The sequence below is a fragment of the Procambarus clarkii genome, chromosome 25 (genome assembly GCF_040958095.1).
Source record: "Procambarus clarkii isolate CNS0578487 chromosome 25, FALCON_Pclarkii_2.0, whole genome shotgun sequence".
Classification (NCBI taxonomy): Eukaryota; Metazoa; Arthropoda; class Malacostraca; order Decapoda; family Cambaridae; genus Procambarus; species Procambarus clarkii.
Window position 1 is genome coordinate 25,886,007 of NC_091174.1, and position 12,822 is coordinate 25,898,828.

A 12,822-nucleotide genomic window follows, 5' to 3' on the forward strand; every position below is an offset into this window, starting at 1 on the left:
ATTCCACTTTCGGTATGCCAGCCTTTTGATTCCTAGTTCTTTTTGGGGGGAGATAAGTCCTAGCTCTACCAGGTACTCAAAGTTCAATACACTGTGGTCACTCATTCCCAAGGGCGCTTCCATCTTAACTTCCCTTATATCCCATTCATTTAGGGTAAATATTAAATCAAGCATTGCTGGTTCATCTTCTCCTCTCATTCTTGTTGGTTCTTTGGTGTGCTGGCTTAGAAAGTTTCTTGTGGCCACGTCCAGCAGCTTAGCTCTCCATGTTTCTGGTCCTCCATGCGGGTCTCTGTTCTTCCAATCTATCTTCCCATGGTTGAAGTCTCCCATAATTAGTAGTCCAGATCCATTCCTGCTAGCAACAGAAGCTGCTCTTTCTATTATGTTAATGGTGGCCATGTTGTTTCTATCATATTCCTGTCTAGGTCTTCTGTCATTTGGTGGTGGATTATATATGACTGCGACTATAATTTTTTTCCCTCCATTTGTTACAGTACCTGCTATGTAGTCACTGAAACCTTCACAGCCCTGAATATCCATCTCCTCAAAATCCCAGCCTTTTCTTACCAGCAGAGCTACACCACCCCCACCTCTTCCTTCCCTCTCTTTCCTCATAACATAATAGTCCTGTGGGAACACTGCATTCGTTATCGTTTTCGTGATCTTTGTTTCTGTGAGGGTTATTATGTCTGGGTTTTCCTCTAGTACCAGTTCTCCAAGCTCATTTGCTTTATTTGTAATTCCATCTATGTTAGTGTACATCGCTTTGAGGCTCACTTTCTTCTGTCCCTTCTCAAATCGCCTCCTTGGTGAGTGTTCTGCTGGTGGGGGAGGCTGTTCCATGGGTGTGAGGACCTGTGAGGTGGATAACAGGGTCTCAGAGGATACTGGGATGAAGGGCGGGGGATCCAGTGAAGGGGGAGGGACAGGGAGGGTATGGGGTGAAAGGGGAGGGACGACGGGAAGGAAAGGGGGGGAGGGAGGACTCGGGAGGAGGGGAGGGGTAGAAGGGTGGGGATTGGGTGTGGGGGGAGGGAGATTTGGCTGAACATTTGAGTGGGGGCAGGGAGGGTTTGGGGTAGGGGGGTTTTCTATGCAGAGGAGGAAGGCGGGGTTGTCCTCCCTTCTGGTGTTACTGGGTAGCTGGTTGTGGGTTCCCCCCTCGCCTCTGGGGGTGTTGTGTTGGGAGCTGTGACTTCCTGGTTTTCCCCTCACCGACATTGTGTGTGTGTGTGTGTGTGTGTGTGTGTGTGTGTGTGTGTGTGTGTGTGTGTGTGTGTGTGTGTGTGTTTGTGTTTGTGTGTGTGTGTGTGTGTGTGTGTGTGTGTGTGTGTGTGTGTGTGTGTGTGTGTGTGTGTGTGTGTGTGCGTGTGTGTGTGTGTGTGTGTGTGCGAGACTTGTTGAGCACCTGGAGAGCATTGGGTTTGTAAACAAGCACCAACATGGGTTCTGGACAGGGAAATCATGCCTAACAAACCTTTTAGAATTCTATGACACAGTAACAAGGATAAGGCAGGACAGAGAAGGCTGGGCAGACTGCATATTTCTTGACTGCCAAAAGGCCTTTGATACAGTACCGCATATGAGACTGCTTTACAAACTTGAGAGACAGATAGGAGTAAGAAGAAAGGCCCTAGCATGGGTGAAGAACTATCTAACAGGAAGGAGCCAGAGGGTAATGGTAAGGGGCAAGAAGTCGGACTGGCGAACAGAATGGCATTGCCAGTATTAGGCTATCAGGGGCCGAATACCTTCCGGTAAGGATCTGGCAAGGAACCTTGATTATGTTTTAATTATTCAAAACAGTAAGTCTTCAACATCTCGGTTTTGGGAACTAACGCATGTCCAGCGTTCGACTTCATGGACAAAGGACTTAGTAGATCGTTACACCGTTAAGAAATTTTTCCTAGGTAACTGAAATAATTTTGACTTACGAAAAAATTATGTTACCTGTGAGAATACTGCAGTCAACTATAGCAGTGAAATGTAAAAAATAAGCTGGATATGTGCTTAGAGTCAAAACACTTTTTCTTACGTAATAGTATATGGAATTAAATCAACACAAGACAGAGTCCATCGCTATATAAAAGTAGGTCTTCTGTCATCTATAAATCTATATACACGACATGTGTAAGCTGGTGAGAATTGCATTTCACCTTTGTAAACGAACATTAATGACGCAATGTAAAAAGATTTCTTTAACACTGTTTATGTAGCACAGACATAAGTCTGTGTATTTATGTATGAAGGTTAGGTTAGCATTTTAAAAGGACTACTATTACCTTGTGTGGTTAATTGTTCAATAAATCACTGGACTACATGTTTATTAAATAACTAACTCTGTCCATGAGTGACAGAAGAAATTGTAAATATGTTGATTAGCATTTGCAAATGTATGGCCACGTCTGTGGTAGAACATAATAAAACAAGTCTATAAATCCAATTCAATTCCTTTTAATCCATCTGGAACTGGAGCTATGGAAACGTCCTATGAGGTAAGGAGGATGAAAGAGAGAGGCTCGATGATCCATCATCTCATTTTGGCTTCCAGGCTCGTTTGGCCAGTGGAACGGAATGGTTCATCTCTCTCATATGCCTTCCCGTTTAGTTTGGAGGATGGAAAGGGAACTCTGGATGAGTGTGGTCTCTGGAAAAGAGAGATTTGTCAAGATGGTGAGTGTGAGAGACCGTTGCTGTGGTGACACAGCAGGTGATGATGAGTGTCGTCAGGATGGTGAGTGTGAGAGACCGTTGCTGTGGTGACACTAAAGGTGATGGTGAGTATCAAGTCTATGGATATTATAATCATGTTTGGCATGTTACTGACATTCTAGATACAAATATTTCGGATAAAATGTTAGGAAATTTTATACCCCCAACTAGCGTTGGTGACAATAACATTAACCTTATGAGGGGTATGGCCAGGAAATCTTGCTAGTGTGTTGGGAGTCTTCTACACAACATTCAAAATTCAAAATTAAAAAAATTAAAACGTTTATTCAGGTAAAGTACATACATGCAAGAGGTGATACAAAAATTGATAAATTTATAGATAGAGCTAGTACATACAATGCCTAGAGCCACTATTACGCAAAGCGTTTCGGGAAGGAAAAACATTAAAGACTAAAACTTAATACTAATTGAGATTAAAGTATAAAATGTGTTGAGAAAAAATAAAAGAGGGGGAACATAGGCCGAAAAACAGCAAAAACACAATTAGGTCGACAAACAGCATTGTTTAAAAATAACAGACACAGGTTGACAATATAAAGGTAAGGTAGGTTACAGGGAATTTATTAAGTAGTGCTTAGTTTTTATCTAAAACTGGTTGAGAGACGTACAGTCTTTAACATAATTGGGAAAGTCATTCCAGATAGTCTGACAAGTGAGGTACCTTCAATAAAATTCACTTGTGAGACTGAGGAGAATGGTACTCTTCCGTTTTTGGACATTATGATTCATAGAGTCACTAGAAAGTTCAAATTTAATGTGTATAGGAAACCTACCAACGTGGGGTCGTATGTTCATTTTTATTCGAATCATCATAGTAAAGTTAAACAGGCAGTATTTTCAGGAATGTTTCTACGAGCTTTGAGGGTTTGCAGCCCTGAGTTTTTTTATGAAGAGATTGCTAAAATATATGAAATTGGGAAGAGTTTACAATATCCTAAGAGATTTTTGGATTTCTCGTTTGTACAAGCCAAGCGTACGTTTTATAATCACGTCCCTAAGGCGAAACCAAAAATTATTAACTCATTGGTGGTACCTTATGCGAGTGGACTTGAAAAATTGTCTCTGATTTTTAAGAAACTTAATATAAATTTGGTGTTCACTAATAGTACGATCAAATCCAATTTAATAAAAAACTCCCCTGACACAGCAGGTTGTGTGTATTCGATTCCCTGCAATGATTGTGATTCTGTGTACCTTGGACAAACAGGAAAGTCCTTACAATTGCGGTTGTCACAACATGCTTATAGTATTAGAACTGCCCAAACGTCTAATGCATTGTATCTACATACGAGTTTATGCGATCACAATATTAACTGGAATGGGGCAAAAAGCATTACCAATTGTGGGGATTTCGTGGAACGGAATTTGATTGAGTCTGCTCTAATCAGTCAGTGTCCAAATCTTCTTAATGTTAGTACTGATATGTACAAACTTGATAAATTTTTAAATTATAATATTGCACAACAATTTAAGAAACAACTCTGATAGAGAGGCTTACAATGTCTCATTATAATTGTATATTCATATATTGTGTGTTCATGAGGCTTTTCTTTAATCTTTCATCCTTATTCTCTGACCGCTTAATCCTCTTTGACCATTCTAAGCTAAGCTATACCTGTTTTTGGTTAATTCTTTCCCTAGGGATGGGTTGGTCAGGTGTCGGCCTATATATCCTCCCCCTTCCCTTCTCCTTAGTCAGTCCGGTGTTGACAAAGGCTTTAACAAGCCGAAACGTTCACCTCATTTCATATTTCTCTGTGGATTTTCCGCATAAAATGATCAGTGTTTTGTGATCGTCAATTGCATATATATATATATATATATATATATATATATATATATATATATATATATATATATATATATATATATTAGTATATTTTGGTAGCAGTCTTTCCTGTAGACATATTTTATTAAATATGACCGAAAAAGTAAGATTAATAATTCTAACACGAATTTTCTCAATCTTTCGTACATTATGCTTCACTGTTGGAGGTAAATCAAAAATCACTTCTCCAAAATTCATTTTTATTTCTAGTCTGACGCGACACGGGCGCGTTTCGTAAAACTTATTACATTTTCAAAGACTTCACAAATACACAACTGATTAGAACTTGCGTTTCCCTGATTTTATATCTACATTTGAGTGAGGTGGGAAGGGTGATGTGGCATTACATTTGAGTAAGGTGGGAAGGATGATGTGGCATTAGAGGATATTAATAGGGTATTAAAAGTATCAACACAAGACAGAACACGAAACAATGGATATTGAATAGAAGTGTTTGTAGAAAGCCTATTGGTCCATATTTCTTGATGCTTCTATATTGGAGCGGAGTCTTGAGGTGGGTAGAATATAGTTGTGCAATAATTGGCTGTTGATTGCTGGTGTTGACTTCTTGATGTGTAGTGCCTCGCAAACGTCTAGCCGCCTGCTATCGCTGTATCTATCGATGATTTCTGTGTTGTTTACTAGGATTTCTCTGGCGATGGTTTGGTTATGGGAAGAGATTATATGTTCCTTAATGGAGCCCTGTTGTTTATGCATCGTTAAACGCCTAGAAAGAGATGTTGTTGTCTTGCCTATATACTGGGTTTTTTGGAGCTTACAGTCCCCAAGTGGGCATTTGAAGGCATAGACGACGTTAGTCTCTTTTAAAGCGTTCTGTTTCGTGTCTGGAGAGTTTCTCATGAGTAGGCTGGCCGTTTTTCTGGTTTTATAGTAAATCGTCAGTTGTATCCTCTGATTTTTGTCTGTAGGGATAACGTTTCTATTAACAATATCTTTCAGGACCCTTTCCTCTGTTTTATGAGCTGTGGAAAAGAAGTTCCTGTAAAATAGTCTAATAGGGGGTATAGGTGTTGTGTTAGTTGTCTCTTCGGAGGTTGCATGGCTTTTCACTTTCCTTCTTATGATGTCTTCGATGAAACCATTGGATTTCGATGAAACCCACACCCACGTACAGATTGGCGAAGCGACTCAACGGCCTGCTGACTCCTTATGTTCCTTGCGCCTTCAGCCTGAAGTCTCCAAAGGAATTTGTGGACTTACTGCGGGGCGCACGGGCCACAGGGATAAGAGCCTCGTTGGACGTAGAATCGCTGTTTACCAACGTACCTGTGGACGAGACAATCGGAATGATAGCCGACAGAGTGTATCGTGATCCAGCCTGTACTCCTCTTGACATGCCAGAAAGTATTCTGAGGAAACTACTCCAAGCTTGTACTAAAGAGGCACCCTTCTTGAGCCCGGATGGGCACATGTATAAGCAAGTAGATGGGGTCGCTATGGGTTCTCCCCTAGGTGTCCTGTTTGCAAACTTCTACATGGGTACCATCGAGCAAAAAGTCTTAGTCGACATGAACTTGAAACCGGCCATATACTGCAGGTATGTTGACGACATTTTTACACAGGTACCTGATGTCAGACATCTGCAGGAGCTGAAGGAGGCATTTGAGCAGAGTTCCGTGCTGCGTTTCACTTACGAGACGGAAAAGGATGGGAAGCTGCCTTTTCTAGATGTAACAGTCATGGAAAAGGGCGGAGGTTTCCACACTGCAGTCTACACAAAGGAAACAAACATAGGAATGTGCCTAAATGCCAACAGCGACTGCCCTGACAGGTACAAGAGGAGTGTTGTTAACGCATACGTCGACCGTGCTCTCAGCCACAGCTCAGAATGGAAGCAAGTCGACGAAGAACTCTGTAGGGTAAGGCAGGTTCTAGTCAATAACGGCTTCTCCAATGGTTTCATCGAAGACATCATAAGAAGGAAAGTGAAAAGCCATGCAACCTCCGAAGAGACAACTAACACAACACCTATACCCCCTATTAGACTATTTTACAGGAACTTCTTTTCCACAGCTCATAAAACAGAGGAAAGGGTCCTGAAAGATATTGTTAATAGAAACGTTATCCCTACAGACAAAAATCAGAGGATACAACTGACGATTTACTATAAAACCAGAAAAACGGCCAGCCTACTCATGAGAAACTCTCCAGACACGAAACAGAACGCTTTAAAAGAGACTAACGTCGTCTATGCCTTCAAATGCCCACTTGGGGACTGTAAGCTCCAAAAAACCCAGTATATAGGCAAGACAACAACATCTCTTTCTAGGCGTTTAACGATGCATAAACAACAGGGCTCCATTAAGGAACATATAATCTCTTCCCATAACCAAACCATCGCCAGAGAAATCCTAGTAAACAACACAGAAATCATCGATAGATACAGCGATAGCAGGCGGCTAGACGTTTGCGAGGCACTACACATCAAGAAGTCAACACCAGCAATCAACAGCCAATTATTGCACAACTATATTCTACCCACCTCAAGACTCCGCTCCAATATAGAAGCATCAAGAAATATGGACCAATAGGCTTTCTACAAACACTTCTATTCAATATCCATTGTTTCGTGTTCTGTCTTGTGTTGATACTTTTAATACCCTATTAATATCCTCTAATGCCACATCATCCTTCCCACCTTACTCAAATGTAATGCCACATCACCCTTCCCACCTCACTCAAATGTAGATATAAAATCAGGGAAACGCAAGTTCTAATCAGTTGTGTATTTGTGAAGTCTTTGAAAATGTAATAAGTTTTACGAAACGCGCCCGTGTCGCGTCAGACTAGAAATAAAAATGAATTTTGGAGAAGTGATTTTTGATTTACCTCCAACAGTGAAGCATAATGTACGAAAGATTGAGAAAATTCGTGTTAGAATTATTAATCTTACTTTTTCGGTCATATTTAATAAAATATATATATATATATATATATATATATATATATATATATATATATATATATATATATACATATATATATATATATATATATATATATATATATATATATATATATATATATATATATATATATATAAATATATATATATACATATATATATATATATATATAAATATATATATATATATATATATATATATATATATATATATATATATATATATATATATATATATATATATATATATATATATATATATATATTATTAAATATGACCGAAAAAGTAAGATTAATAATGAATTATTAATCTTACTTTATCGGTCATATTTAATAATATATGTCTACAGGAAAGACTGCTACCAAAATATACTAATATATATATATATATATATATATATATATATATATATATATATATATATATATATATATATATATATATATATATGTATATATATATATGTATATATATATATATATAAATATATATATATATATATATATATATATATATATATATATATATATATATATATATATATATATATATTATATATACAGGAGGATGTGCAGTGACTTAATGTCTAACATATTCAGAGATTTGAGTAGGGGTACCGAGTGATGTCCGGGGCCAGAGTTGGATATTGTCCTAATAGCAGCTTTGTGTTGAGTAATTAGAGGACGTAAATGATTTAGGGTAGCAGAACCCGAAGCACAAATACCATAGTTGAGATATGGATAGATAAGGGAGTAATAGAGCGTCACCAGGGCAGGGCGAGGTACATAATTTAATAACTTAGCCAACACCGAATCAATTTATATTAAATCCAGTATATGAAAAAAATTATTAAAACTTCTTAATAATCATAAGTCTTAGGCTTAAGTAATGAAATACTTATAGAAGACAGGTTTTGCTTCTGGCGGAAACGAGACACTGATAAAGAAGGCAATAAAGTGTTATAATTTTTGGAAACCGAGTCATATAAAATATTGATGTTAGATACTTTGATGATAATTATATTTATGGAAGTAAGCAGCTAAACTTAGGAAAAATACAAATTATTGGTATAGTCATTATTTATGTCTCAATTTCATGAAAATGTCTCTGTATTCTTATTACCTAACTACAATATCGTTAATAGTTTCGTTGTCAGTTATTACTATACAAATATAAAGGATTTATATATTTCACGCTTCCTATCAATATAAAAAAAGTAAATGTTCATTTGTTCTAAATCGCTAATCTCCGAAAGTTCTTCACCGATTGCTTTGAAATGTTCACAAAACGTTCTATTCCCATCCGAGCGTGTTTTCAAATATACATATGATATAGATGTCACGTCTGTGACGGGAAAAAACATGCCTTTTTTTAAACCGTATTTTTCATGTGAGGGAAATCTTCGAAACCTCATTACAGATTTTTTTTAATTTTGACACAACGTTGCATTCGAATAAGCGCATGTTTTTATATACCTACTATATATATGCCTCTCCTGTAACAGGAAAAAAACATGCTTTGTTTTGAGAAACAGTGCCATCTGTTGGACATAAGAGCAACATGCTGTAATTCTCCGAAAGTTCTTCACTGATTGCTTTGAAATTTTGACACAACGTTTCATTCTAATGTGCGCGCTATTTTATATACCTACTATATAGATGCCACACCTGTGACAGATAAAAACATGCTTTTTTCAAAAGCAGCGCCATCTATTGCACGTAATAGCAACACACACTATGCTAAATATGTTTCCGATTGGTTTTCGATTGCATTGCTAAATTGAATTTTCATAAATTTCAATTGTTTTTCATTTTGATTTAATTATTTTGTGTGACATTGCATTGGAATTGAGCTGTGTTGTTTACCATACCGTTCATTTTGTGAATATATGTATAGATGCCCACACCTATGACAGGTAAAAACATGCGTTTTTGAAAAACAGTGCCATCTGTTGCACGTAAGAGGAACACACACTCTATATAAATAAAAATGTAAATGTTCGTTTGTTCCATTCGCATCTGAGCGTATTTTTATGTCATACTTAATAGATGTCTGTAACTGGGAAAAAACGTTTTTTTTTTAAACTGTGTTTTCATGTGTTTTTCATGTGAGGGAAAACTTCGAAACCTCTTTTCCGATTGCTTTAAAATTTTAACACAACAATGCATACAAATAGGCGTGTGTTTTTATACACCTACTATATACATGCCTCACCTCTGACAAGAAAAAACATGTTTTTTTTAAAAAACAGCACCATCTCTTGGACATAAAAGCAATACACGCTGTAACCCCCAAAAGTTTTTCACCGATTGTTTTGAAATTTTGACACCACGTTCCATTCGAATACACACGTGTTTTTATATATATCTACTATATAGATGCCACAACTGTGACAGGTAAAAACATGCTTTTTTTTAAAAAGCTCCATCTGTTGAACGTAATAACAACACACGCTATACTAAATATCTTACGATTCCATTTCAATGTTGCAATTGCATTGGTAAATTGAATTTTTATAGATTTTGATTTTTTTTTTCATTTTGATTTAATTATTTTGTGTGACATTGCGTGTGTTGGAATAACCATACCGTTTATTTCATGAGTATAGTTTATTTATTTTATTTTCTTACTGTTTTGCATTTCGTGTTTTTACCTGTTCTTCTTATTTTTCAGTGATGGGAGCATTAGATCATTTCATGTTCCCATTTTTCAGATGGGAGCATCAGATCATTTGGGAACGCATTAGAAGAGGGTGTGGAGAATGGTAGGGCGGACGAGGGATGGATTAATGGTGTGGAGGACAAATGGACGGAGTTGGGGGTAATGGTGGGGTGGACGAGGGGATGGGGGAGTGGGGGATGGTGTTGAGAACGAGGGGACGGGGAAATGGGGAATGGTGGGGAGGGCATTGCTGAGCTACAGCAATGCGTTGCCGGGTACAGCTAGTATATTTATAAGCGTCTGTAACTCTCCAATAACTGGAGAAGAGAAAGATGCCATGACAAGATTGTCACGACTTGTCACGACAAGTTTGTTTCGACTTGTCACGACAAGATTGTCATGACGTCACGACAAGGGATATTTACACCGATCGACGTAGCTATCGTTTCTGGTATTTAACCTGAAAACTTAGTTTAGACAATGGTGAAGTACCAAGGTTCGTAAGTCTTAAACTTACCAATAAAGCTTAAAATAAAGCAAAAGCAAGGACAAAATAATGAGAACAGAGGAAGGAGGGCAACAGGGAGGCAATTTTGAGATCCAGAAAAGTGTACTCTAGTGTCATAGTGAAGCAGATCAGCATTTAGAGATTGACACATCATCGTAAGCTGTTGTGTCATCTTGTCCTCGCACTTATTGCACAGAAATATTAACCTAATTTCCCACAACTTTGGAGATATAATTCCACATTGATATAATTGAGATCACTGCAACATTAACTTTCTCGTTTGGCTAATGATAATCGGCCTAGATAGGTTGAGTGACTTTCCTAGAGTTGAAAGCTTATTGTTAGACAAAACCAAGTCATATATTACGCTTGGCAAATAGTGGAAGGTGACTGGCTATACAGGTACGTAGTCACGTACGGAGAAAAATAATACTATAACCTTGCGACTTACGTCAGAGGAGGGAGGCACCCAGCGCACAACACGAGGGTGTGTAGGAAACTTACCACAGGTTCCTGGAAGCTTATAAACGTGGATCAAAGGTGAGACCGAAAATAGGACACAGCGGAGAGCTCGAAGCAACATTGTATAGCTGACAATTACTAAATAGGAACTAACAAGACCTGGATGCACCGAGAGCGGACACAAGAACTGATATATCCATAGCTTCTGAAGGAGGCTCAATGGCTGCTTCATTATCCATTAAACTTAATATTTAACAAAATTTTAGACAATGGAAACTCCTGGAATTATAATACTTCTCTAATGAAGTATAAGTGCTGGAGAAAACAATCAGGCAGATAATGGTGGATTTTCTGGAGAGATCAAACTTTGTAACGGGATAGAAACATTTGTTACAGGAACAAATGTTGTGTCTAGAACACTTAATACAGTTCTATTGAAAGGCATTTCAATAACATTTTAATTAGTTAGTTAAAGCTAGTTTGATTACACTTTGCAAGACACTCAAAAACTTTATGTACAAGATGTAGAGGCAACCTAAGGCAATCGGAAAAAGACTGAACAGGAGAATACCTGACAGATAGGTAACAGAGAGTCAACAGCAAAGATGTCAAAATGTTGAGATATTAAAGCGGTATCCATCAAGGCTCGGTCTCGGACCGTCTGCTCCTTGTAATATAATTGATTTATATGACGGTGTGAGAACATACATTTTATAATTTGCAGACGTCGGAAAGTTAATCATGCGAGTAAAGACTGACAAGGAATATAAAAGACTGCAAGAAAAACGTGATAATCTGTGCGAGTGAATAGACACTAAACTGCTGGAATTAAATTCTAATATATATAGGGCTATGAAATGTGGAATTGGTACATATTTAAAGTACAGAACTCAATAGAAAGAAGAAAGCCAAAAGTAGCATAACGAGAGAATGTCTTTTTAATAGGCAAAATAACACCATCAACAGCATACAGTATATAATGATTATATTAAATCTGTACTTGTAAAACATTACAACGTACAATGTGCATCTCATGAAGAACGTAAAAGAGATTTAAATGAGCACCTAGAGGGATGTGAGCACCTGGAGTGTTGTTGGCACCTGGAGGGTTCTGAGCACCTGGAGGATTTTGAGCACCTGGAGGGTTCTGAACACTTGTAGGTTGCTGAGCACCTGGAGGGTTCTGAGCACCTGTAGGAGTGTGAGCACCTATAGGAGTGTGAGTACCCGGAGGGTTCTAAGCACTTGGAGGGTTCCGAGCAACTGGGTGGTTCTGAGCACTACGAGTGATCTGAGCACCAGGATGGTTCTAAACACATGGAGGGTTCTGAGCACCTGGAGGGTTCTGAGCACCTGAGGAGTGTGAGCACCTGGAGGGTTCTGAGCACCTGGAGGGTTCTGAGCACCTGGATGGTTATGAGCACCTGGATGGTTATGAGCACCTGGAGGTTTCTGAGTACCAGGAGAGTTGTAAACACCTAGAGGATTCTGAGCACGTGAAAGTTTGTGAGCACCTGGAGGGTTTTGAGCACCTGGAAGTTTGTGAGCACCTGGTGGTTTGTGAGCACCAGGAGGATTGTGAGCACCTGGAGGGTTCTGAGCACCTGGAGGGTTCAGAGAACCTGAAGGTTTGTGAGCACCTGGAGGGTTGTGAGCACCGGAGGGTTCTGAGCACCTGGAGGGTTCTGAGCACCTGCAAG

At 38.4% G+C, this 12,822-nt stretch overlaps 1 protein-coding gene across 2 annotated transcripts in view; it reads right to left on the reverse strand.

The window, feature by feature from the left end:
* Positions 1-2,310: 2,310 nt before the first annotated feature.
* The window catches only part of LOC138368652 (1,5-anhydro-D-fructose reductase-like), a 93,593-nt gene continuing 83,081 nt past the window's right edge, over positions 2,311-12,822 (reverse strand). For both annotated transcript variants that reach the window (XM_069331361.1, XM_069331360.1), the window contains one exon: positions 2,311-2,650. In XM_069331361.1, coding sequence (XP_069187462.1) covers positions 2,534-2,650 — 117 coding nt within the window. In that variant the 3' untranslated portion in view covers positions 2,311-2,533. The remainder of the gene's footprint in view (positions 2,651-12,822) is intronic.